The sequence below is a fragment of the Clinocottus analis genome, unplaced genomic scaffold, assembly GCF_023055335.1.
Source record: "Clinocottus analis isolate CAN_PGR_092001 unplaced genomic scaffold, fCliAna1.0.p SCAF_12, whole genome shotgun sequence".
NCBI classification, from domain to species: Eukaryota; Metazoa; Chordata; class Actinopteri; order Perciformes; family Cottidae; genus Clinocottus; species Clinocottus analis.
This window is the reverse complement of record NW_027175843.1, coordinates 5,889,052-5,915,948: the sequence shown is the minus strand read 5'-3', so window position 1 is coordinate 5,915,948 and position 26,897 is coordinate 5,889,052. Positions and strand designations below refer to the sequence as shown.

General features: G+C 39.8%; 1 protein-coding gene across 2 annotated transcripts in view; it reads left to right on the top strand.

Annotated features, from left to right (window-relative positions):
- The first annotated feature begins 1,337 nt into the window (after positions 1–1,337).
- mlphb (melanophilin b) overlaps positions 1,338–26,897 on the top strand; it is a 33,328-nt gene continuing 7,768 nt past the window's right edge. Inside the window, exons 1-10 of one of the 2 annotated variants that reach the window (XM_068572763.1) lie at positions 1,338–1,382; positions 3,831–4,005; positions 10,697–10,918; positions 12,229–12,368; positions 14,501–14,542; positions 17,224–17,276; positions 20,009–20,101; positions 20,995–21,136; positions 21,648–21,886; positions 25,682–25,765. In XM_068572763.1, coding sequence (XP_068428864.1) covers positions 3,878–4,005; positions 10,697–10,918; positions 12,229–12,368; positions 14,501–14,542; positions 17,224–17,276; positions 20,009–20,101; positions 20,995–21,136; positions 21,648–21,886; positions 25,682–25,765 — 1,143 coding nt within the window. In that variant the 5' untranslated portion in view covers positions 1,338–1,382; positions 3,831–3,877. The remainder of the gene's footprint in view (positions 1,383–3,830; positions 4,006–10,696; positions 10,919–12,228; positions 12,369–14,500; positions 14,543–17,223; positions 17,277–20,008; positions 20,102–20,994; positions 21,137–21,647; positions 21,887–25,681; positions 25,766–26,897) is intronic. The other variant, XM_068572764.1, reaches the window with a different exon arrangement.

Here is a 26,897-nt window from a genome sequence, read left to right as displayed (position 1 = left end):
TCGAGCAACAGGGAAGCGTTCTGGACCCGGGCCCACCTCGGCCCACCCACAGCTAGACAGTTGCTGCCCTGTGGAGCACTGTCTCGTTTACAGCGAGATAGCACTACTAGTGGGCAAAACCGCTACAGAGTAACTCAAGTGTGTGTTTGTGACTGTGGAGATTTTTCTCACACTGCCCAGACAGCAGACGTTTGCCTGAGCTGAGAAGTCAACAATTAAATTAGGCCTGCAAGTTTGCTTTTTTTAAATGCCAATACGTTCTTTACACTGCCCTGAATACCAACTCAGTGTCTATGTTGTGGCTAAATAAACATAACTACTGTACAGATTCACCTCACAAGAATGTAATTAACTTTTGTGTAAAAGCGCTTGCTGTGACGAATCCTTTCCAAAGACTTTGTTGTTTGCCTGTTGATTGAGCACACCAGAAAATTAGACCGCTGGGCCGGTCGCATGGCTCAAATCACAGAAGTAAATTGGAGCAAATCCATTTATTTATGGAAAGGAGAACGAGATAATTAAAACAGGTCTTCTCATTCATCCACATTAATTTGGGTTCTTTCAAATTCTGAGTGTTTCCTTTGTGATGACCACCCGTATTCGCTCCAACTCCGCTTTCACGTCACATCACAGTAACTGTAATTATCTTCAAACAAAAAGTACTGCAACTTTGTCCTCCGAGTAGTAATTCCATGTGTAAATGTTTGCACACTATTCCCTCTCAGAGAGAGAAGGTTGACCCACTCACAGTGCAAATTCCAGTCCCACAACTATATTCTACCACTTAGTGCCCTTAAACCAACAATCACATTGGATTATTTACAGACATAAAACTGCTTTCCCCTGCTGCTGTTTTATCATTACACATTAGATGACTTCCCAATAATTTTCCTACCAGACACAAATCTTGGTATTAATAAAGAAGTCTCACTTTCTCTTAATTGCTCTTATGTCTGACTCTCTCTTATGTCATACTGTAGGATCCATGAGACCCCATGTGACTGCGGACCTGCGCCCAACTGGCCTAAACAAAATCTCATGATCACTGCACACTTGAATACTGTCCAAGCAGAGAAATGCCACAAATAATTGCTTCCAAGCCGGTTGTTTTACCATTTATCAGTCATTTCCCAACATTATTGTTGATCAAGAATAACAGTCACGATGTATTTGATACCGCCGTCAATGAGGCCAGGAGGGGGCAAAGCACACAGCCAGACCGTTTGAAGTAAAGTCAAGGAAGGCGGAGAGGAGGCTTGTCTCCCTCCTGGTTAACTGGACATGTGATTAGCATTGCTGTCTGCTACTTAGTTTGCCCTGCAGTCAGCCTGGTCTGCCTTCAGGGGAAATACTGCCCGCGGGGTTTCTCTGTCAACACCAAGGTAAGACATATTTACATGTATGATGTTTGGAGAAGAAAAGACATGATGTTAATGCCTACATGTAATGTATTATTGGTATGAAACCTGCTGTTGGTTCTTTTCTTTTTAGATATATGCTAATTATGCTGTCAGTGTGGAACAGTGTGCTCATTACATGTTGTTACATGACCAAAGTCATTTCCAAAAGGGGTCCGGCATGTTATTAGAAGTGCAATTTATGTAAATTAGTAGCTTTTAAAGCAAACGCCAGCCAGCTTTTGTCAACTTTCTTAAACAGGAACCCAAGATAGCCACATTTAAAAGTCCATATAAGAGAATGTAAAGTGGTTTAGAATGGAATAAGGAAAGAAATGTAAGCTTTTTGTTCTTTTGCTGGTTAAACTCTTCCAGGTTTGTATCTCCGCACCTGTTATCAAGCCAACCCTTCCTTTTGCAAACACAAGGAGTCCTTCAGCTGTGCACCTGCTTGAGTTGTGTGACAGCAAGGGGATTTAATGCAAGGAAAATTATTTGGAGACAGCACGCTTTACAGTTAAGAAAAATACTGTGTGAAACATTTATGAAAAGCAAATAACACAATTCGAAAGTGCTTTTTTTTTTTTTTTATGATCCCTTAATGCAACAAGTAAGATACAGAGTTGCTCACACCCGCTAAGCAAATACCTGTTGTGTACTGCTTGGCTGTTCAAGTGTAAGACTTTGGCTGTGGGAAAGTTGTAAGCACTATTTCATATAGCTGGACGAGAAAAATGTTTTACTCAGGGTCGACCATTTAGACGTGACTTGTTTCTGCGTTACACTTGCATGATTGTTTTTACCAATCTTGCCCATGTTGCATGAGCAGAAATTAGATTAGGCTCCCCAGTCATCTGAGGTTTTTTGATAAGGCTTGTAGTAAACAAGACAATTATGTGATGATCCTGAGCATTCCTTTTCTAATTATGTATAAGCTCGGTGGTACAGACTGTTGCGTGTTTGTGCGTGAGAAGATGTGTTTGTACATGTGTACGTCTCACTTGTCAGCTGGATTTGAGTCACCTTCTGAAACCAAGACATTGTGAACCTGGACCATGTGAAATGATTTGGGCAAGCTCCGTTTAACACAGACTTGATTCAAGTCCCTCAGCGATGTGATGGTTGAACTGTGCCAGACCTTCTGCCGATCACAGGACGGAGGCATGTGGTGGAGAGGGTTTAAGCTCCAATCACTGACCCTTGATCAGTTCTATTATTCTGGTCTGTTTTGTTTGGAGAAAACAGCAGCCTAAAAAAGACTTGCAGTTGTTTTCACTCGAAAAAGTAAGACTCGGGCATTGGCACATGACAAGCAAACACAAGAAAGCTATTTCATATAGACGTTAGTCAAAAGTATCAGAAGATACACTGCCAAAACACGACAGCATGAGCTGCTTATTTAATACCTAATTTTAACGCTTAAGTTGTTTTGCGAACACCTGCAAGTGTGCAATAATATCTTGGAAGCCGTACAATATAAATTTAAAGTATCGATTTATATCAACAGCCAGCTACTAATTAGCTAACAGCAGGACGAGAATACATCAATTCAACCAAACTGTTGGAAATCTGAGAACTGTTTAAAGTAACACCACTATGTTATAATCTTCATGTGTGGCTTCGGCCTATAGTTCATAGTTCCTTGTGCTTTGTGTTTACTGTGACACTGACCGGGCCTGTAAGCTCCATATACACTTTGATAGTTTGATTGTTTGCATTTCATTTTATGTTGTTGAAACGAGAAAATAACGTTTTTTCATCCAACTCCTTTTGGATTTAGGACTTTTTTGTTTCTGCCACTTTGGATTGAATCCAATAAACACACTATCAAAATGCACACAGACTATGGATGTATTGTTGACAAGCCATTGGGGCAGCCTTGTCATGTCATGTTGGACTGAGGACAGATTCAACCTACTGAGGTACAAGTGGTATTACAAGACAGGACGGGCGAGAGGAATAACTTGAGAGGAATAAGCAATGTATGTAAACAGGCTCTTTTTTTAATGGTTAACATGTGATTAAAGGTTGGTAAATCATCTTTCTGTAATGTTGAAGAGTTCAAAGGTCAGTGGGACCTTACAGCTCAGAAAGCTGTGTGTCAAATACATTCCCTACTCTCCCACCGATGTGTGCAAGAAATGTGTTCCCAACCATTCTTCACACATATTTGTACCATGAACGTGACACAACAAACCTGACCAATTGATTAACACTCGTGTCAAGTTGTAATCTTCACCCATGTCGCATAACATTGTCGGGCAGTGCAACACTGGTTGTTTCTTTGAAAAAGAAAATACAAGTGACCTCGATTTACATTACCGATTTTTATATTTGGTCATGTTTTCACTGCAGTTCATCTTAAATATTTCCATTCAAATCCTCCTCATGTAGATGATAATTTATCTTTTTTTTTTTCTCACCCAAATGTAGCCACGCACAAAACGGCCTGCCAGCACCCAGGCATCAGGTTTGCTACTATGCTTGCCACCACCACAACAGGCAGGAAGCTGGATCTCTCCAAGCTCACGGATGAGGAGGCCAAGCATGTTTGGGAAGTCGTCCAGAGAGATTTTGACCTGAGGAAGAAGGAGGACGACAGACTAGGGTATGTTAAAAAGATCCTGTATATTTGTTTTATTTCTTTTCGATGCGCATCTGTTTCTCAACAAACCAAAAGAAACCATACTTTTGATGCTCCCGGCTTCAGGATGGATTTTCTTTTCTTTTTTAACTTAATGTCATGCTGCATGTATAATCTTTGGCAGATGGAATCAATAAAACATAAATAGTATTGAGTCATACAATACTTGAAATTATCTACAGCCTAAAAATAATTTAAATTCTGACCCTATTATCCAATAAAATATATTTGTACTATATTAAATTACGCTTAATGTTATTTTGTTAAACCATCAACCTTTTACATCATATATTTCAGTTGGGTATTACAGTTTTTCTCCTGTTTTGTTAGATTTGGTGGATACGTCCCCACTTGTGGGCAAATTATGATTTTCTATTCTCACATTTAATCCCTCTAGCATGCTGGTGTTAGCATTTAGCTATATGTAGGCACAGCGTCACAAAGCTAGTAAGGCTGTGGACTATTACTGCCGACTTGTTTAAGTAGTCTATCTAACATCTTTTTATTAATAGTTTTGCGTATTTTCAGATTGAAATGACCACTCAACCTTTATCCAAAAGCAAAGATGAAGTTTATCAAATGAATGCAAACAAACTTGCTTTGTTTGGAAATAACTGAAGAGTTAATCAATATTAGAGGTAGAATTTTATGTGTATTTCTGTGTTTTGCAAGGTAAAATACTGCTTTTGTCAATGGAGTCTTTTGGCTTGAAGTTAGCAATAAAATGGCTTCAATACTTATTCAGAAAGTGCTGTCTGACTCCAAGCTAAAGTGGCTGTGGATAGGAGCATTGACTTTAAGTGTATACTATATTTAAAACATTTGAACAGGCCTTTCTAACAGGCAATTGCTCTATTCAAAGCCACAAGACTCTATTGTCAAAAATAGTGATTTTACCTCGCAGGACATAGGAGTTGTTGTTCTTTCGCTGACTCCATTTATTAGTTTGTAACTAGTTTGTGCCCAGTTGTGACTTTCGGAAGTCACGCGGTATCCAGACAGCACTTTTTTGGTTCCTGTCTGCTTCGCCAAACAGGGAGCTCTAAACACTGTCTAAGTTATCGTTGGTAAAACACACTGGCCGTGGATACATTTGAATGTTTGTATTTAAATGCATAAGGAACACCACTGGGAAGCTACAGGATCATTTAAAAAAACTAAGAAAAGTAAATACAAATGCACCTGAACTTTAAAGACTACACACTAGTGATTCAGGTGTACTCACCTTGCTTCAATGATGTAGAAATGTATGCTACACCTTGTGACATCACTGTTGGGTGGGGTTACAGGCACAACAAAGCACACAGCTGGAACCTTTCAGTCAGAGAGGTCCGTGTGCTTTACAGCCTCATGCTAAGATACTTTTCACTGAGACTGTTAATTTTGCTAAAAAGCAGCCACTGTGATCATGACTCAATGTTACCTATGGCTAGCACTCGCCCGCTCAGACAGAAGATATAAACAAAATATTCATGAATTGAGATTTCTTTTTTTTCCAAAGTTACAAAGTATATGCGAGTGCGTCACACATTCTACTCACATGACTCATTGCTCTTTATGCCATCATGATATCATGTCAGCTTCATAAAAGACAAAGCACTCACAATTCACAGTAAGTCAGTGATAATCACATGAACACATAATTAGTTAGCAGCTGTTGTTTTTTTTATCAAGAGGAAACTAGTTGTTTAATTTAAACTTAGTACAACTGAGTGGAAATGATTTACTTTGTTGAGCTACACTTCTCCAACAGATGATTCAGTCATGTGCTGCTGACTCACTGACACACTGCTTCCATGTATCCTTGGCAGCACTGACAAATAGATGGTTTAGAAATCAGACTGTGGGAGGAAAAAGTTTAGAGGGAATTTCCTCCGACGCTTAGATGTGGGTTCACCCCTGCCCAGCAGCAGCAGTAATCCTCTAGGGTAGGAACAAAATGAAGAAAAGGTTCAGTGGCCCATTGTCTTTGCAAGATTTAAGCATGCGTATGCTTAGAGGACCACACCTACAAATCTGGAGATAAATGGAAGCTAACGCTAACTATACCTGTAGATAAGAAGTGGACATTGTCATCAAGATGTCTCCCATTGGTTTGTGGACTGTCACTTTTGCCGTTGCCATCTTGGATTATGGATGTTGCCACGTTGTTTTTTTCAGAGTTGCTTATAAGGTTAAAACTTAGAATATTACAAGTCAGTGTAAAAATTGTTTCTGAGTACATAGCTTGGTGACATCACCACATTTTTTTACAGAGCTCCTCCAAACTTGATTGAAAGCCCTTTTAGTATGAAGGGCCTTCAATAAAAAGTTGTTTATTGTGGCTCAAACATGGATTTATTATTTTTTTTAATCTGAAAACATATTTCTCCTAAGCTCGCTATCTCAGATCTAAGCAGGAGCAATCTCCTGCTTATTCATATAGTATTGTGATCTCCCATGACGCACACCCTCGAGGTTATACTTCTCAGTGTTGTTTGTGGGCCGCATCTCTCAGTCATCGGAGCCACTTTAAACTGAACCAGACTTTAAGCCGCTTTTTTAATTACTTCAGAAGATTTGTTTTGTTCCCATACCCTCCATACACACTTGTGTGCCTGCATGTGCATCATAAAAGGGACCTTCAAAGAAACTTTTGTCATCAGTGTTCATTTAAGAAAAATCGGATGTTGAGTCAGATTTTGGTGAAGAAAACCAGCATTTTGGTCAGTGTTCACGCCAAGCCGAGGAGTTGGCCCTTCCTTCACAAATACAGACAATAATTTCAACCACACAATAGGTTGCGGACCTTGCCAAAGTTCTTCTGCAGCTACTTGTTTTCCACCCAAATGAGCAACAATCCTCAAGTGCATATAAAACTGTCACGCCTGAATCTTGTAAAAATAAAAAAATGTTGGATTGTAGAATGAAGTATCTATTTTTGGAAAGGATTTGTAATTGGTTCTTCTGTACCAAAGACATGCAGCAATTGCCCGTAGGCTACCAGACTATCTTAGAGCTCACACCATTATGACATCACGTCAAACCCAGGTGATGCATTTTATTTAATGGCATTATAGTTGGATTTTAAAAGACTGTCTAAAAAATTGAAAGATACATGTAAACATATCTGTACATTTGGACAGACATGGTGAGCAGATCATCATGTTTGTAAGCACTCAGCTACTTTGGTGTCATAACTGTCCGCGTCGAAGTGAACGTCTGGCCGGTTCTTGCTCACACAAACTCTCAAGCAGCTGCTTTTAATCAAATACTGAGCATCCTGAGGACATAATTAGGCGCGTCAAAGAGAACAATCTCGTTTCAGTGTTACAAAGTGTAACATGGCATCTTTTGCTGCGCTGTTTTTGTTCATAACTTTTCTTCTGTAAGTAAATAAGTAAGGCCTCACCTTAAAGATGGTGTTTCCTTATGAACAGGAAAGCTATGTTTACATTTAACATATGTCCTCATGTACAGTACTTAGAACCACTTGTAAAAATCGGGTCGAAAGTACTATACTACTTACTGTATTATAAGTGAAAAACTAATACAGTGGCTCATAAAAGCATTTGAATATTGTCATGAATAAATTCTGCTGCACATGAGGGCCCTTACATTTACAGATGTACTAAAAGCAGCATGTTTGGAATAAATGAAAGAGGTGCAAGAGATATGAGGGGCATAAGTTGCTGGTCTACCTAACAACATGACATTAAATAACACGGAAAGTGACACTTAATGATGGCCTAACATTCGTAATAATAACACATTGCAATTTTCTGTTGTCTAAAATACTTTTATCTGCTGCCACCCGTCCACAGCAGAGGATTGCTTTGTTCCTCTGCTGGTTCTCCCATCTCTTTCTCCAGACATATTATTTCTTCAATACATTTTTAGTCCAGAACTGTACCGAGGGTAAATCTTGGCGCATGGTCCAAGTACTGGAAATACTCCAGAGCTTTTAGCCACATGTTGATCAAAAAAACCCTAAAAAAAACTTTGCAGTTTATCACATCTACAATCACAGCCTGGAGAAGGCCTGAAAGATGCCTACAGCACACTTTTTATTGACTCATAAGAGGCTATGTTGTATATCAGATCTGTGGGATTTGGTGTTCCGGGGGTATTACTTTGAAATTATATTGCGAATGGCCATCAGCTGTGTCTGCGACCAGTTATGGGATTCTTACAAAGTTTCCAATTCATCCTGATGATCTGGGCTATAATTTAAATAGCATGGCCTAAAAAAAAACTTGTTTAACAATAAGCATCCTCAAATCCTCAGCGGATGGTTTGCCAGACTCCACCCGAGCTGTGTGACATTTGGGATTTGTTATCTGAATATTTTCCCCTCCACTACCATCAGCACCTATCTGTGGGAGGCTGTTACTTCTCCAGTAAGCACTGAGCTTTCAAAACACTTAAACGTCAGCAAACAGAATATATATGAGCGATCGATCGTCCCTTTAAGTTTTAGAGAAGAATTTGAATGAAGTTCGTGCCTGATGTTTTACTGCGTACACGTATAATTATTACCTGAAGACAGATTTCTTTTTCAAAATAATGAAGGGAGAACATTTCAAGAAACAAAGTTCAAGAAGCAGTGTTGAGTGAAATGGAAGAAAACAAATTAAAGGCTGAGATGTTTTTTTCTTTCTAATTGCAATATAATTACTCAAAATGAATATGTTTCTGGAATGAGTAAAAATGTGACTGTAAAGTGTAGTACTAAATAACTTAGGGAGGACTTAACCACACCGTTAAGCACAAAACAACCACAGCTCTTTTTTCTTTTTTTTTACTGATGGAAACAGGGCGACTGTTTTTTTTTTTCGTGTATAATACGAGGCTTTAACAAAACCAGTACTCACTGAAGTTTGAGTGATGCCCTTCAACCCAAGACACTGCAGCAAACAAAGGTGTTACGCAATTGTTTTAAAAGTGCGAAAAAACTACAATCCGTCCGTCAACCGGCAATGTGAGACTAAATGACAAAAATAGGTTGACAGGAATAAACACATACACATGCTACATTAATTCACACCAGAAGTGACTTGAGAGGGTGGAGCACAGTACAACCGAACACATAATAAGACATTTTTAGTAAACTAAAATATCACAATTAACTTCAATGAACTGAAATCCTGCTGTGAAAGGGCTCAACCTGTTCTCAGGTTTTGAGTCAAGTGAAAATCATACCATACTTCCCCTGTATTTAACAACAAAACTTCTATAATCATTCTAAGACGGAAACACAAGCAACTCCCAGACAGGACAACACCCTGGCAGAGACCTGTCAATCACCTTGTAGCCCCGCCCGAAAGCATACCCTGCTTTATGGTCTGTTTGACTCTAAATGGAGCATCATTTACTAAATAAACATCATGCTGCATTGAAGAAGACTTGAAACTAGAGATTGAGACCATTAACTCATGTTTACAATCTTTACTGAGGGACTACATCAAGAGAGAAGTAGAGTCATTTTTTTATAAACTTTTATACAATCAGACGAGTTGTTGCTAGTATTAGTAATATTTCTGTAAGTAATGAAACCAAACACACTTGAACAGACACACCAGTCTAAGGTGCATTAAACATTATTATGTGTTTTTTTTTCATACATTTTACATATGTACATTATACAGTATTATGAATGTTTAAGCGATTAAGATTTAAATCAAGTGCACAATGCCACTATTTCTCATCTTTCATGTTTAGAAATATTTCATATTTGTACTATTATTTGTAACCCTAGAGCCAAATGTTTCCTAAAGAAACACCACAGCTTTTTCTGCTTTTAAGAAGGCTGACATAATGTTGACCAAGAGTTGCCAAAGGGAAGCCATCCGTTTCCTGACAACCATCTCTTCACTCATTATTGTCGGCCAACATTCTGACTCGTAAAATCTCTGTGTAATGAAATGGTACACGGTTTGTTTTATTAACTGTAAAACACATGAAGTGAATAATGCGTCGAAAAACTTACCTTCAAATATATCCAGGAGTTATTAGCTCCGTGGGGAAATGTGCTTATTGGCTTTATTTCTGAGTGAGATGAGTAGTGTAGGATATGGTTAGCTTAGCTTAGCATACATACTGGAGTCAGGAGGAAACCGCGAGCCGGGATCTGTCCCAAATAGAAAAATACACCTTCCAGAAACTGCAGCTTTTTGGGTGGCCTCTTCAGTCTCAGCTCTGAATGCCATTCAGTGAGCAGAACATTTGCTTTTAGTTTCGTTCAGGCTTGATGGGACCAAATATTGTTTCAAGCTCGTCTCAACTTTAAACACAATTGTGCCAACCAATTTTTAGTTGCAAGATGTACATAAATAAATATATGTCGTGTTTATTTCTGCAGTCATAATGGATCTGTATTATTGTGTCATTTTATGCCATTTAGTTTGCAAAGTAAATGTATACATGTTAATGCGCTCTGCTTAGTAGCAAAGTGAAGGAGACTTGACTTCATGTCAGACTTGACTTCATGCCAGATGGTGACTTTGGCAAAATGAAGCCATGGGAGTACAACAAGTGTAACTCTGTATGGAGACCTGAGTTTACTACAATTTATCAACCTGTGACTCAAGAAGACAAATAGAGTCATTTTTCTGCAAGAACACAATCATCTCACTTGTTTTACATTGGTGAACACTTGGGTTCTTGTCTTTTTTAGGGATTTAAAGACCAAGATTGAAAAAGAAGACACCAAGAGGGAGCTGCTGGGCAACCAGACCAGCCTGGCCGAGTCCCACTGCATCCGATGTCTTCAGCCATTCAAGTTCCTGGTCAACAGCAAGCGTCAGTGTCTGGACTGCCAGCTCTTCATCTGTAAGTCCTGCAGTCTGTTCAACAAGAAGGAGCTCGGCTGGGTGTGTGATCCCTGCCGCATGGCCAGGTAGGAAGTGACAAATAATAACCATCTTTCATGAATGCTAGATCGATTGACAAGTTAAGAACTTAAATTGTCTCTATAAACAAATAGCAAACATCACAGATAAAATCATTACAAAGTATAAGTCGGATAGCTTCATTAAAGTTCATAAACTGAGAGCTGATAAAAGGCCCATAAAAACAGATTAATGTGGAATTATGTTGTAAAAGTCTCCCTGAAATAAATAATAATATTTTTTTGAATTTAAATATTGATAGTATTGAACTATATTCTTTATCTATATATTCATGTACCATATGTATGTTTGTAATATATATATATATATATATATATATATATATATATATATATATATACATATATATATATATATATATTTATATATATATATGTATATATATATATGTATATATATGCATGTATATATATATTGCATCATATTAAGAATATATTTTTTCATGTTGTATGTGTTTCATAGGCATATCCATTCATACTTTTAGAGATAGATTAAACAGCATTCCAGAGCCTCTGTGGTTGTGGGGCTTCCTTATCTCTGTCGTTAGAACTTCAGTGGTTATCTCTGCTGAACTGTAACGGAATGAAGAAAAAGGAGTGGCTGTTTTCAGGTTTTGAGGAAAATGATAATGTACAACAAAACTTCTATAACTGTAATGTAAAACATATTTCAAAAGGAACATATGTAACTACGCTGTTTGGTAGTGTAGATGCGCATCCATTACACCGTGGGGGTCGGACACAAAGCTACCGATGAATATTAAAGCAAATCGGCTATGAAAAAAGTGAAGGCAAAGGCCAGTCCAGATGTAGAAGTCACTGAAGCTCTACTTTAAAGTTCCACTTTAGAGGTGTGAGCAATAAAGCACTTAATCAATACACACGGAAGTTTTTTAGCCACTCGGGGACAAGTACGTTTGATTGGTTTAGCAGCTCAACTGAGATCTGAAAATGTGTTAGAATGTAGTATATAAGGTATGAATAATGTGGGTTTTTTTGGAGCTCGGTCCAGCTCCATATGTTACCATCATACTATTGTTTACTCAGATGTGGCCGAGCACGAAAAGCCCTTTCACTGAACTCAGCCGATGTCTGGAAAAGATCATGCTATACATCTTCTGCTTAAACCTGCACTCAGAGCAGCAGTCACTAATGTCTTGTTCTTGCTTTGTGTAACAGAGGAGGCATACTCACTTTCTGTTGTCTGAATGTATGTATTCTTATAACATTTTCATGTGATTGATCTGTGTTTGCGATCTGTAGCATCTTTTTTGTTTCCTCCTTTTTTCTTCCAACAGGGTTCTTAAGATTGGCACTCTGGAGTGGTACCACGAAAACGTCCGCGCACGCTTCAAGCGCTTCGGCAGTGCCAAGGTGATGCGATCACTCTTTAGGAGGCTGAGCGGTGAACGCAGTTCCTCTCAGAATGACCTTAAAGGTGAGCTTTTAATGTTACGATGGCCTTGTGGCTGCTTTTACCGTACAGAACATAACCCAAACGTGTGAATTTGTTGAATAAATTGGTTTTGTAAAAGGTTTCAGGAGTGAAATGTTTTACTTAACAAATACTGACAGTGAGCACTGTGGAGATTAACCCCCACTGACTGAAGTTGTTCAGTGGTAAACAGTCAAAAACTGTGGTTATTCTTGGCAGCTTCCAACTGGGAATGTCTGCCGGAATGTGAAGCAGTATTGTATCCAATGTTGTAGATGTGGTAGAAGGTCAGGTCTCGGGTCAAGGTGACTTTAAAAGGGGCAACCCGAACAAATGTCTATCCGTTCCACTCATTTCTTTGCAAGCCCTTTGGTGGAGCCGCAGGTCAGAAGTGGAAGTAAACTTGAGCTCACCGCAAGAAATCCCCAATAAATGAAAGGCTTTCAGGAGATTCAACAGCTGCGTTCTGTACTGTATCTGCATGAAGAATGTGTACTCGCCTGTTGAATACAAATAGCAGGCTCTTGAAATTATTACAAGTAGACATTATGAGACTGAACACCATTGCCTTTGTTATCTTCAAAAATAAACCCAATACATAGCAGGTTTGACAGTGATCCCCATTATCTAAACAAATAAATAAAAAATTATGGAATATTTGAAAGAATGATGTTCTTGATGCTCCTGGTGCCCCAGCACCTTCTCAAGACACCACCTGGCTATTAAGACCCTTCCTTCTTGTGTCACAAGAAAGAACTTCCTTTCTCTTTTTCACACAGTAAGCCATCATCAACAGGCTGCCAAATCTCTTACAGGGTTTCAATCCCTTCCATTTTCCGCCAACTCAGGCTCTTTACAGCTGTGTCCAAGTGATCTCACAGGCTAGTGTTTCAGGCCCGGATACAGATTGGGCCCGGCCCCTTTTCAATGCCAGGTTTCGTTCTTCACTGACCGGAAGCTCGGCCTTGTGGGACAATTACATTGCACCTCTGGAAAAGTTCTTGCCATGGGGCGGAAAGGTTTGTGTCCCTGCAGCTGAGTGTTTAAAGTCTGATGTGGTGATAGGAGCAGGGAGCATTGCCAATATCCTCTGGTCAAGGCCCAGAGCATAATATAGAGGGAAGGCAACATGCACACAACTTGATTTGTCTACATTTGTGTTGCTAAATATCCAATAGAGCAAAAAAGTTCATTTCCGAGCACACATCTAGTTAAAAACCTAGAACATATAAAACAAGTGTCCTTGGAGCACATTGTATATAAGCTTTAGCATTATCATACTAACAGGTCTCCAAGTGAGACCACAGCATCAGGAGATCAATGACAGCAGGGACTCCTGGTATTTCTTACGCTGAGTCACCGTGGAGGCTTTTGGGACGGTATACAGAACGAGTTGGTTTGCTGGCTGAGCCCAGCAGGCCTTGTGATCCGGTCATATGTCTCCCATTCTGTGTCTGGAATTTAAGGAGTCAGTTATGCAGCGCTCCACCGACCAGCAGAGCGAGGGACAGAGAAAGGGGAGAGGGAGGGAGATGAAAACGTTGCTTTGTCGTGTCTTCATACGTGGAATCCAGCTGTGTGTGTTGCAGTTATAAAACGCAGCCATAAATATGCATGTTAACAGATGCGTCGTGTTCAAAATGACCGGCCACTCGTCCCATGCGGACACTCACGTGACCATCTGGATTAAATTCAGCGTGCATGACTGTACTCTCAAACACACACACACATTCTTTGGCTGTCTTTTGACTGTATGTGCTGCTGTGGTCCGTTGGGCTCACCAAGCTCGGAGGGTGTCATCCTGCGAGTACAGTATCTCCGTGCACACGGGGAGATGCAAGACTAGTGCTCACAGCAGAGTCTTTGTTCACATTCATAAAAAGAGTGTAACTCAATTAGTTGGATGACATCAGCTCTGCAGTTTAAATGGTGCTACTGCTGCTTCTGCTTGTGATTACCATTTTATGTGGAAAGTAGGCTAACAACAACCTGAATTATCCCAATTTGCTGAGCTATTTTTTTCTCTAGTTACTGAATTGCAAAATTGCAAACCTCAACTCATTCATTTTCATTTCAAGTTGTAACTAAACACAACAATAAAAATCCTGTCTTCTCTTGTATTTTCTGTTTTCCAGAGCCGAATGAATATGATACACAGAGCATACCGGAGGTCTACAGTAAGTAGACTCAATCTAAATCATAAGAAAAGGTTAGATATTGTTGACAGACTTTGATTTCAATATGCTTGGGTATTTCAATATTTGGTAATCTTACACCAAGTAGCCTAAAAACTAGATTAAGAGCTTACTAGAATGCTAGCTTCTCTGTGAGGCTCTTCTCAAGCACAGGTGTGCTTTGACCTAATGCTAATGTCACCATGCTCTCGTGCAATGCATATCACTGCAGGTTCAATATTAACTACATTCACCATCTTATTTTAGCATGTTACAGGGCTCTCAAATTCTGAAGACAAAGCAGTCAAGAGTGACATATACGCGCTGCCGGACAGCTCCAGGCCCGCCTGTCATTACATCTTACTCAGATACAACAGATACAAAAGATATGTTTTTCTGATTGGCTATTCGTGTAGCCCATTTCTTTTTTTTGATTGGCTGATGAGTGGCACCTCATGGCAGAACTCCAGGAGATTTGGGGGGACGTGCTTGATTCCTCCGTAGTGGGCAGCACGACCAGGTCATGTTTGCGCGCTGCGGCCCATTTAATAGCCTAGAGGTCAAGGTTACAAAAAAGATCACAGATTGGGGTAAAATAATAACAAAACAACGCAGCGCAACCACGCAGCGCAACCACGCAGCGCAACGACGAAGCGCAACGACGTAGCGCAACGACGTAGCGCAACGACGTAGCGCAACGACGTAGCGCAACGACGTAGCGCAACGACGTAGCGCAACGACGTAACAACAATGTAACGTAACGCAAAAACGTAACGTAACACAACAACGTAATGAAACAACGTAACGCAACAATGTAACGCAACAACGTAACCCAACAACGTAACCCAACAACATAACCCAACAACGTAACGTTATATTACAATGAAACATAACAATGGAACGGAAATAGCCTCGATAAATAACACCGTAGTGGACTTTGATAAATAACAAACACTCTTAACTGACTTTCTTCTTTCATTACGTAACAAGCATGAAGTTACATTTAAATGTAACTTCACTTTGGACACTAACAGCAGTTTCCCGGGTAAAAGTCCTGTTTGGTTTTGTGCGCTGCCTAAATGGAAACACGTATATACATTCAACATATTCGAGGTTCACAGAAACAATGCCAAGATTGTTTTCCTGGGGAGTGGGCTGTCCATCCAATGGTTAAAGATATGCATGAGGGGACTTGGACTCATGACCTCAATATGCGTCAAATAGACATTTTAATTATGTACAGTCCTGCTGTGTAATTACACTTTCATTGACTCTGTGTGTTCAAGGTTGGATTACCAACCAGGCAGTGGCCCTATATACGTCATGTGTTAGTTGGTCTGTTTGTTTTGGAATATGCATTCAAAAGTTTAAGATGGCTCCTTCATGAATACCTGTTTTGTTGGCCCTTTGTAATTCCTAAATAAATATGTAACCTCAAACTGGTCAAACACAAAAAACCCAGCTTAACCCAGCTGTATGTGTGGTCTTCCTTAGATCCGCTCTGGAGTCACATGACTGTTTGATAACTAGTATGCTGCCTAGTTTACTAAACCAATATCTCGGTCTCATGTATACTCAGATTTTTTTCATCTGAATTTACATAATCGTGATTCATGAACAGAATGATTCTTTAAATCAGGGTTATTTGAAGTAAGTATTGACTTTTTTCATTAGACCATTAAAATGATGCAAGAAACCACAGAGGTTTCATACAGTGGGTCCAGAGGTTTGGGAACAGACCAGAAGGTTCTGGTTATGCCAGTATATTCACTGCCCGCATGGCTTTTATTCACATTGGCATATCAAGTGTAAAGGAACAGAGCCAGGGAAGTTTTAGTCAGGCAGAGGCAATGAGGTTTAACAGGAACTGTTAGTGGAAAGTATTATTTATCATTATCATAAGAGGCAGTTGTTTAATGCTACTTTTAGTATTTCCTTCTGCACATTCTGTGATGGAACTAAAGTCATTCAAATGGATTTCTATTGGAAATTATTATTATTATCAGTGCATCAACCTAATCTGCAATGTTGTTGTTCTGCATGAGTTTTCAATCTGATGATCTGGGAAACTCATTCTAGAACATTTGCTTCTCTCTGCAGCTTTTGATGTTCTCTCTCTCTCTCTCTCTCTCTCTCTCTCTCTCTCTCTCTCTCTCTCTCTCTCTCTCTCTCCCTCTCTCTCTCTCGCTCTCTCTCTCTCGCTCTCTCTCTTGCTCTCTCTCTCTCTCTCTCTCTTGCTCTCTCTCTAACTTTCGCTCTCTATCCATCTCTCTGTTTTTTTCTGCTTGTAACCAAGAGGGAACTGTTAGGAAATGCTCATAAACACTCTGGTAAAAAGGGGCTGAAACACAACGTTCCCTCCTTTTTGGCTCCTTTTGCTCTGTAATATGGAAATGAAAAATGTGATTTCCTGTACGAACAGTTTGCATCTTGTTTTAAAGACAAAGGTCATTGGGTTAAGATTTAGATTTAGCTGATTTGAAAGATGTTGTTATTTACTCAGGCTGGGGAACTCTATATAATGTGACTCAGGTTTGCTCTTAAAACAAGCACATAGAAAAATGCCAGATGGTGTTATTAGTGCACTGCATACCTTTTCATAAATCCATTTCTGTATTGTTTATTTTATGTTGACGTACAGTGATTCTAAAAAGCACTAACATGTCCGCCTTCTGTATCCACAGATGGGTATGAGGAGCACAGTCTGGACGCGGCAGATTCACAACACTACCAGGGGGTATGGCAACTCTTTTTATATATTTAATACTCTGGGTGGTTCTTTTCCATGGGCTATCCCACGTACTGCAACAGCTCTGTTTGCATGTCGAGAACATTAAAAAATAGACATCTTGCAACTATTTTGTCTTAAGTTTTAGTGAGTTTGTGGCCAGTAGAAAGCTTTCCAGTAATATGCATCATAAACAAAAAGCAGATACTAATTTGTACTCGGTACAGCAGAACATTGGTAGTTCTAGTGCTTCTGTCTGCTAATTTACCTTGAGTCCTCGACACATAGAGAGCCACAAACAATACCACGTTCACTTGAGTTCTGTTGATTTGATGCTCACACCTTACGTGTTCGCTGTTTCTTTTTTTATCTTTCTTTATTTTTATGGAGGGAAATATACATCTCATCACAAGTAAATATTTGTCCAGAAAGGTGATAATAGCAGTGGCAATATGACATGACACTGAACTCCTGTCATAATGAGAAACACACTTCTAGCAGGGAGTTGGATGAGCCTGCAGATTAGCTTAGCATAAAGACAGCACAGGGGGCTCAGCAGCCAGCCTGGCTTAGTCGAAAAGGTAGCAAAAAAGATCAACTCAACTCCTTCTATCTTGCTTGTTTAATCTCAGCAAAAACCAAAGTGCAAAACAAAACAGTTTGCCACCATCTGGATAACTGTTTCCAGTCTTTATACTTATATACGTATATTTTTTTACTATTTCTTTTCGTTTATGCAAATATAAATGCAAACAAAATACAGTAGTGACTTTAGAAGTAACAATAGAAACAGAGGAATGAACCTCTATCAAACAAGACGTGTGTATATGTATATACACACATACATACATCATATACGCCAAGAAGTATTTATCTGTAAGATGTGTTTAAGGTGATTCACATCTTGTTTTATAGAGGTTCAAATATACACATATTGGTGATGGTCATAATAATTCTAATATTGACATTTTGCAGTTATGTGACCGAAATGAATGTTTTTAGATAAATCTGTGAAATATGCAACACTTGTTTGTGTATGATTCTGTGTCTAAGTCAAGAGAAAATGAAACAAAAGTATATAATAACACAAAAATAATAAACAAGTAGTAATAAGGGTGAAGGGAAAAAACATTTAAATGAGTCGTTTGACAGGTAGAGATGTCAGCTATTGTAGTGGGCAGGGCTTGAGAGCTGTCTATACACATCATCATAATTTCTTAATTAATTGATCTTTCAGTGAGGAGAGCCAAGGCTCATCTGCAAAACAGACAATTCCAATCAAGTTCAAACCAGCAATTTGTGTGCAGATGTTTTAGGGTCTGTTGCAGTCAGCCTGATCTTTGTCACACTGACGGCTCCTTCCTGTGTTGAGAACCAGGGGCTTATCAATGTGATCTCGGCCAGCCCCCATGAACAGCTGGGACGCCTTGACACCTTGTGACAACCAGGGTTAGGCACGGTCCAACCGGCACTGGCAGCGTTGTATTGTGGGTAAATACCAGGGTGTCATGCATAATCGCGCGCATAAAAGAGTCGGAGCAGAGTTGAAAGAGCCTCTGGTTCAAGCCCACAGGTTGTAAAAAATAAAAAGAGGCACTGAATCCTCTGGAATTCGTCATAAAACTAAGACTACTATTGTTTATACCATGGTCTCTGTGTAATGAGGGAGCTAAGCTTTGTTTATGTTCAATCTCTGCAGCCAAAAGTGTAAATGTTGCATACAACGGTGCTCTCTGCATGCACCGTTTGAATTTCACTCAGACAGAGTGCCCTCTGCTGTTCCACATGGAGTACTACAGCCTATATTTTCAGCCAATGTCGATTCCACATGGTGGGTTCTTTGGAGCCTGCATTCAGTATCTTGTTCCAGGTTAGAGTGTCCTCCGTCCACAACACAGTCTTTCTGGTCCACACACCCAAAAAGCATGGAAGTCGTTTTCCTGGGCACAATTTGTGCCTCTGATGTACAACATTCAAGTAGCAGTGCTCACTATTTGTTACCGTTACTGTATACCCAGCAATCTAGGTTGTTTAACAATACTTACCGCTGTTCTGAAAGACTTGTTTGGATTAAATATTCCTTATGCGGCAAAGATTTCTAACCCAAGCCACCAAACAAACGACAAACACAAATTGGAGTCTGCAATGATAAACGTGCTTGCTTAAATTGTCATGAACTTTGTAGACAAACAGGTCTGCTTTTTTATGCAACAGACTTAATATTTATGTTATCCAGATGATTAGAGGAGGCTTAAGAACTCAAGCGTGTTGTTCATCGTCTTTCTGTAATTATTGTTTTAATCGCCACATGTGTTTTGGTTACATCGGGCATTGGGGTCCATGGAGTCGGGATAGTTGGAGAGAGGGTCGACCCTCCATCGATGTGTCGAACTTGTTTAAAAAATGATATCAAGTGCCATTTGCTACATGTTCCCTCGCAAATGCAAAACCAACCGTGTGTGCAGCGTGTGCATGTGTGCGTCTGTGTGTGCTTCATAACAAGCATGCGCTAGGGCCCATTATTGTAGTGTGCATTGTTGTAACTACCTTAAACTTCTGCAATGCTGTTGCTTACCATTTGGTCGTCCTAATGTGAAAAGTGTTTTTTGTTTTTTCAACCTTGAGGATTTCAGATCCTTCCTCTCCTCGGGGCTACATGTTTTCATTTGACTAATGGTTCTTCCCTCTCTACTCTCTTCTTCTCTGTTGGTGACGGTGTTTCCCTTTTCTGCTCTCCGAAGATGAAAAAGACCAAAAGGCGGTTAACCGTCGATCCTTTTGATTTCGAACTGGGCGGCGACTACTTCATCGAATCAAGCAGACAACCCAATCAGGTAGAAGCTGGACGTCCCAGAACCAGAACAAACTTCCCCCAAACCAAACTCATCTGCATGTCTTCATACAAGAGTCCCTTCGTCCGTTTTCTCCTTTAGTTTGTTTCTGTTTTTTTTTCTTCTCATTCATTCACAGGAGATAAAAAGCATTTTGCCAGATGTAGACTCAAGTGGCATGAAACCAAGTCACAATGGCTGTATCATTGGGAGATCACTTGGGAAATAGACTCTTCAGTGCAGTTTACATTTAAAATGAAACCTATGAACTGTGAAAGCAGAGTTGTTGCATTATCGGCCTTGACCAACATACCAAACATCCACTCACCAAACCAATGCCAGGAGAACACCTCAGTTGTACTTTGATGAATATAGATTGATTTTTACTCTGTAATCTTTGTGTAACTACATTATTATTTTTATTAATCAATACAATAAAATTAATGTATGTATCAACTATGAGGAACTTTTATTTTGTGTGGATTTTGGCGCTCCTTGTGGACAAAAGCGGAAATGTTTTAAATTCCTAGAGTCTCCTGAGAAACCTCTCATTTTACCACAGCAGGGGTCAGACAGTCTGCCCCGGGGCAGACCATAACTTTAATTTACCTGCAGAGTATGAATAAGAATACGTGCCACTATCAATGATTGTACTGGCTGGTAACCAAATTCACTGAATGGGTGATTCTGGTATAAGCCTGTAGAATAACAATACAGCAATTTTGGAATTTCCCACTTATTGTTATTATTTCTTGCCCTCGGTTTATCAAACTGGTGACAACCCCAAAGCCTTCATCCACCTTCCTCCTCTGATGCTGAGTTTGCAGCTCAGCCTGACAGCATCATTTGCTCCTTTATGAAAATGAGCTCTGACCTCTCTCCATCCTTATTCCCAGGCGGCCGTCTCTCAGGACATCACGGACACGGACGTAGGTGAGAGGGAGTCCATGCTCGCTGAGGCTGATGTGGCCTCGGTTTTCCACCAGATGTTCAAAGAGCAACGCAAAGGCCTGGACCTGGGAATGGCTTCACAGCAAGGTTAAGACAACACAACCCCTCACGGGGCACCAGATCCCACACTGTAGTGTCAGGAACAATGTTAACTCACCTACGAAGTTTGAAGGAAAATTAAAGAGAGCTAAAAAAAAAGGCCAAGTGGCTATTTCAGAGCTCTGCAACTCTTGAAAACGTTCTCTAAACATGACATGTGTCCATGTTTTCCATACGTCATCTATGTGTGTATTTTATTTATAATATATATTTCTACCATTTTCACTCATTGTACTATTTTACTTGGAAGCAATTTGTTAGCAACCTGCTTGCTGCAAGTGGCATCAAATCTGCGAGTTCAGATGAAAAGAAATCGACTGACCTGAACTGGCATCATCAGCACAGTCCGGGACCAGTTGGTCATGTTACTGTTATAACAGTCATAGTGACCAATCAGAATGCGCTGCTGTTGTGTTAGCCGATGAAAAAACTGTGCAACTAAATGTGGAACCATATGATGCTCATTTGATTCCCTGATTTACACTCGTATTTCTTCCAGATGACCTTGCTTACCCAGATAGCCAGACGGTCCCGTCTCGCTCCGTGTCCCGGCTCAGCTACTCCTCCTGTGGCAGTGGGAGCGCTTGGTGCCCCCAGGGCAGCAGCAGCAGCTATCTGCCTGGCCCGGAGGACTCCGAGGAGGACGACCACTGCCAGCTCCATCTCTACCAGTCCCATCTGGGCCCCCGCAGCCACACCTCCCAGGAGAGCCTGACCTCAGCGAATCCCCCACCACAGGTCTTTATTACCAGTCATATCAGTATCCTCCCGTGACAAATCCCCCCCGACACTCTTCCCTCTATTCTGACAGAGTTTGTATTGTACAGGGGCTGAATATGAGGGGCTGATGGATGAGGATCCATCTGGATGTTTGACCTGTTTGACACATTGTATTCCTGTCACTGCACAGATATTCGGTCTGATATCCATAAACTGTACTAATGTCTATGCAACACATATGGCTTTTATTCATTCACCATAACATTTTAGCAGTGTTTTTCTTTTTTTGGCACAGTTTAAAAGTAATTTTAGACCAAAGGCACTTTTTTATTCAACATGCTGGGAGAGGACAAACACTTTTAAATATTACCACCCCAGCATGAGAATCAAACTAAAAAGTGGAGAAGCTTGGCTCTATCTGGTTTTCTTTTTCACATTTGCTTTACATGGTATGCTCAGGTCATGTGAGGACAATGTGAAAAATTAAACAGCTACATTTGACCACGTGGGATAGCTCTGTGCTCACTGCCACATGCTGAGTCAGAAGGCATTTTTCATTTCTAAAATGAGCAATAAAGGGAAAGATCAGGCCATAAACCCAACTAGTAAACTATAGTCTCATCTTGCCCAGTTGGCGATGTGAGAAAGAGATTTGGCACAAAACGTATACGATCCGTACAATAATGATAAACGATGATGAAGGTGATGAATAATTGTGGTTTGGAGTCACATTTCTGAAAAACCAAAACTAGCAGGGATGATTTTCCATCGGATAAGTCTTTCTCGCGGCCGACTTTGAGCCTCGAACACACAAGTTGATCGGCCTGACGCAGAACCGCCAGCTGCTGGCTCAGAGGGAGATTAAATACATTACATCAGTGTCTATTTATGTGATATACAACTCCATACAACTGTTGCTGTTCTGAGTCAATACAAAACAGACGTTGTTCACCATTAGTTTGGCTGGATTTCATACTGCTGTCAGAAAGCAATGAGTCTACATGTGTCCTTGTGTGCCCGAGAGCTCGGAGCATGTGTCTTTGATTAGATTCAGACCGGCTGTGGAACCTAAAGGGGAAATTTGACTCCAATCAGTGCTGATGGTAAATGTAGTCCACTGAAGATATGAGTTCCCCATTGAAAGCTAAAGTGGAGCCGGGCCAGCTGTGCCTATGTTTACCAGGATGCATTGCAAGAAGAATAAACTACAAAAATATCCTTTCGCCTAAATAGAAAGTTTCCACAATCCTAGTTTCTCAAACTAAGACAGCCGTTAGTCTTTCCACTGTTCCAACAGTCAGCTCCTCTGGTTTGGTCTCAATGTATCCTTAATTCACTTAGAGGAAAGGAAGTGAAAATGCGTCAGCAATATGGCAGCTCTCCGACAGAGGCTCTCTCTCAAATCGCCCTGCTGGTCTCGATTGTCTTTTCCAAGATGAAGAAGAAGATCAGCGAACGTTGCAGCTGCGTCAGAGAGACACGAGAACATTTTCCCACAACATCCCAAACGCAGATCGACAGAGAAAATGTTTCTTTTTTTCATGTTTAATTGTTGAGGTTTGACTCAAGCGATTTGAAAGCAATATTCTTTGTAGTTGTGAATGATGAATGGAGCTGCCAGTCCCAGCTGGCCCGGTGTCATGACAGATTTGTCTCACAGCTGAGCAACACACTGACTGGTAGACACAAACAGGAAACTGCTGCAAACAAAAACCCCAAACATATGTGCCTGTCAGACATCAAAAGCAGTCGAGATATTTCACATTGGCATCGGCCCCAGCGCCCTTAGACGCCCGCGACTCGTCCTGCATACGAATGTCACTTCCTGCCCGCTTCATTTCCTGGTTTGGAAACAGTGAAGCCGGCAAGCTGAAAGTCAAGTGACATACATGCAAATTATTATGATAAAAAGACAGTTTAGTCAAGCAGTGTTTGCATGTGAAAGTTAAATTAAACTCAAAATAAAATTAAAATAACCTCCGTTAATACATGGAAAATTGATAGTTAATTAAACTGTAATTATTTGTAATTTTACTGTGAACAAACTACTTCGTCATGTTTACTCATGACTAGTAATACTATCATTTGTATCAGAGTTTTATTGTTTTAATAGATAGTATATTAGGAATGTGTTCATGATTACCAAATGATTTTTGAATAGTTTGTAAAATATATTTGTCACATTATTTGAATGGCTTTCATAAAGTTGCAGCTGATGATTGTAATGCTTTGTGAAAGGATTAATAACAGATCATTAAAGGATTAATAACGCATGCAAACATATTTAGATCGATCGTTACAAAGTAGTCATCGGTTAATAATGTGTTTCAGGTCCATTTATCAATGTAATGTTTATCGATGCAGTATTCATTAACCTTTTAACAAAGTATTATAATCATCTGCTGCAACTTCATAAAAGCCATCCAAATAATGTTTATCCATACTTTACAAACAATTTATTAAAGTTTCTGAATCATTTGCCAATAAATAACAAATACTTTATATAGTACATGAAATGGTATAATGTTTACAGCAATAAACTATTAACGAGTAGTTTAGTCATACAATTAGAATATATGTATTGTTAGATAGAATACACAAATTATTAAAAAAATAATCGTATAAAAAAAGATCTTGCATCCCTAATAATTCTAACATAAACAAATTGGCATTTCTATGTTAATTTACATTAAAATATCTCTTAACAATTCTTTTTAAATTTCAGTTTTAGCCACATGTTAACATTTGATTTGAAGATTAAAATGTAAAGACAGAATTGTGAGTTTAAAGTAAAATATATAATAAATTAAGTTAGAATTAGAAGCATACATTCAGAAGTCTTAGATTAAAGTTAGAATTCTTAGAATAAATGAAGAATTCTAGATTACAGGGACTATTCTGAGAATGCTTTTAGAATTATGAGAATTCTTTCCGAATTTTGAGAGTTTTTTGCGAATTTTCCGAATTCTGAGTTTGAAGTCGTAATCCTGACATTTAAGTCAGCATTCTGACTCACTACTTAAAAAAACTCTTCGAAATATACTCTTGACACATTAAGCTCCCGTATACTTTCTCTTTTTTCAAAGCTGTTCTTCAGTCCTCTGTCTCACACGCGCCGGATGGAACTCCTCCTTCTAAAAACAGATGTCCCCACAGCGTAAATATATCATTATGGTTAGGTTACAGGTGGTTAAGTTGGGGTATAAAGTCATGGTTTGGGTTTGGGAATTCTCGGAATGAGGGGATTAGAGAGGAAGAATTTCAACAACCCAGGGCAACAAAGTCCCTCTTACATCAAAGACATGTCCCATGACTGTCTGCATGACTTCCTGATTTAAATATGACCCAAGGACCCCATGGAATAAAACAAAAAGTTATTTTATCATTTTGAGTCATTTTCAAAGGACTTGACTTTAATCAAGATGGACTCTCTCTGCATCTGGGCGGCTTCATCCAAGTCATTTCAGAGCGGATCCTCTCAATTACAGTGAAATCGGATTGGAGGATGATGGGATTTGGCTCAGAGCTCAGACTCTGATGATGTTTGATTTGGTCAGTCTGAGTGAGATTCATATCATATGGCACGCTATTACTCAGAGCGTGATTTCAATAGCATCCTGTGAACTATAATTTTGTTTTGAAAAGACTATTTATACATGTGGTGACTTTTCTTCAGTTCTGCAACTCATTTTTCCTTTACGCAGTCAGTCCTCTCTGCCTCTGAACTCCGACAACCTCCACTTCCTTCTTTGTCATATCTAGTCTTCATCATCTGACTCGACACCCTGACTCTCCCCCTCTCTCTTTCTCCAGATTACTGACCTGAACAGACGCATGTCAGCCATTGAGAGCCTCTTGAATCACTTGGAGCAGAAGGTCGCCTCAACATACCATGAGGTAAATCCTTTCAAAAATCCCAATTGCTAAATAATCACGATAAATCATCATCAAACCTTAGCCCAGCTGTTGCAGAAGGAGGCTTTTGGGATCAAGAACATGTTTGCATGTGCATAACTATAGCAACAAGGACTGTGATTAGTCATTACCCACGGCACAAAGTAGAAAGTAACACACCAACAATTGAGTGAAATGTTCTGTTCATGAAACATGAACCTTGCACATGTTCCAGGGCCACATGTCTAAGTCCTGTCTCTCCTCAGACGGTACCCTCCTGCAGTCACAGCTGATGTTGATTAAAGTCGGTGGGGACTGATGGAGATCAAATACTGGAGCTCAGTCTTTATCTTGCCAGACTTTACTGGAGTGACCCCTGAGTGACCGCCACACTCTCATCACAGAGCGTCCATTTACCTGTTTGTAGACGTAACCACGTGCAATAGAACACTTGGTGCTTTGTATTTGTACTCGCCGCCATTGGAGAAGAGTGATATTTCTAAGTATACATGTTGGCAAGATTACATCATTATTGGTTCTGGTGTGGATGTGAGCTTGAATTCTTGTCATCTGATTGTTTTATTTTCAGAAAATGTTCCATCCTAATAATGAGGTACTTTATTTGCAGCTCATTGTTTAATCATTCTGGTGGTAAAGATGGCCACACAGTTACTCATATCCATCCTCATCTCATCAACATGGACGTCTCATGTGGGTTTGGTGTCTGTTTTTAATTGGGCCCTGGGCTTTCTAGTCCACACCAATATAATTAGGGAATGATCCAACCCACAAAAACAGCAAACCTTAAACAAAGCTCGGCTGGTGATTACTGCCTCTTCTGCTTCAAATGAGAGAAATATGTGAGCGATTTATGCTTTACGTCTTTTGTGGCAAAGCACAGCTTTGAGCAATTAGCATATAGCACATGTTTGGCTGGTTTCGTCTGAGCAGAGTCTGCACTCAACATGTCTCTGTTAATGTCCATCTGATTAGTTCAAGAACAGGAGAGATCTCATGCGTATGACACATCTATTCTTCTTCTAGACCGGCGAGTTCAGTGGCATGGAGCGAGGCCTTGGTCAATATGCATTGTGCAGAAAGCAGGTCAACAAGTCAACAGTTTAAAGTCAGAAGT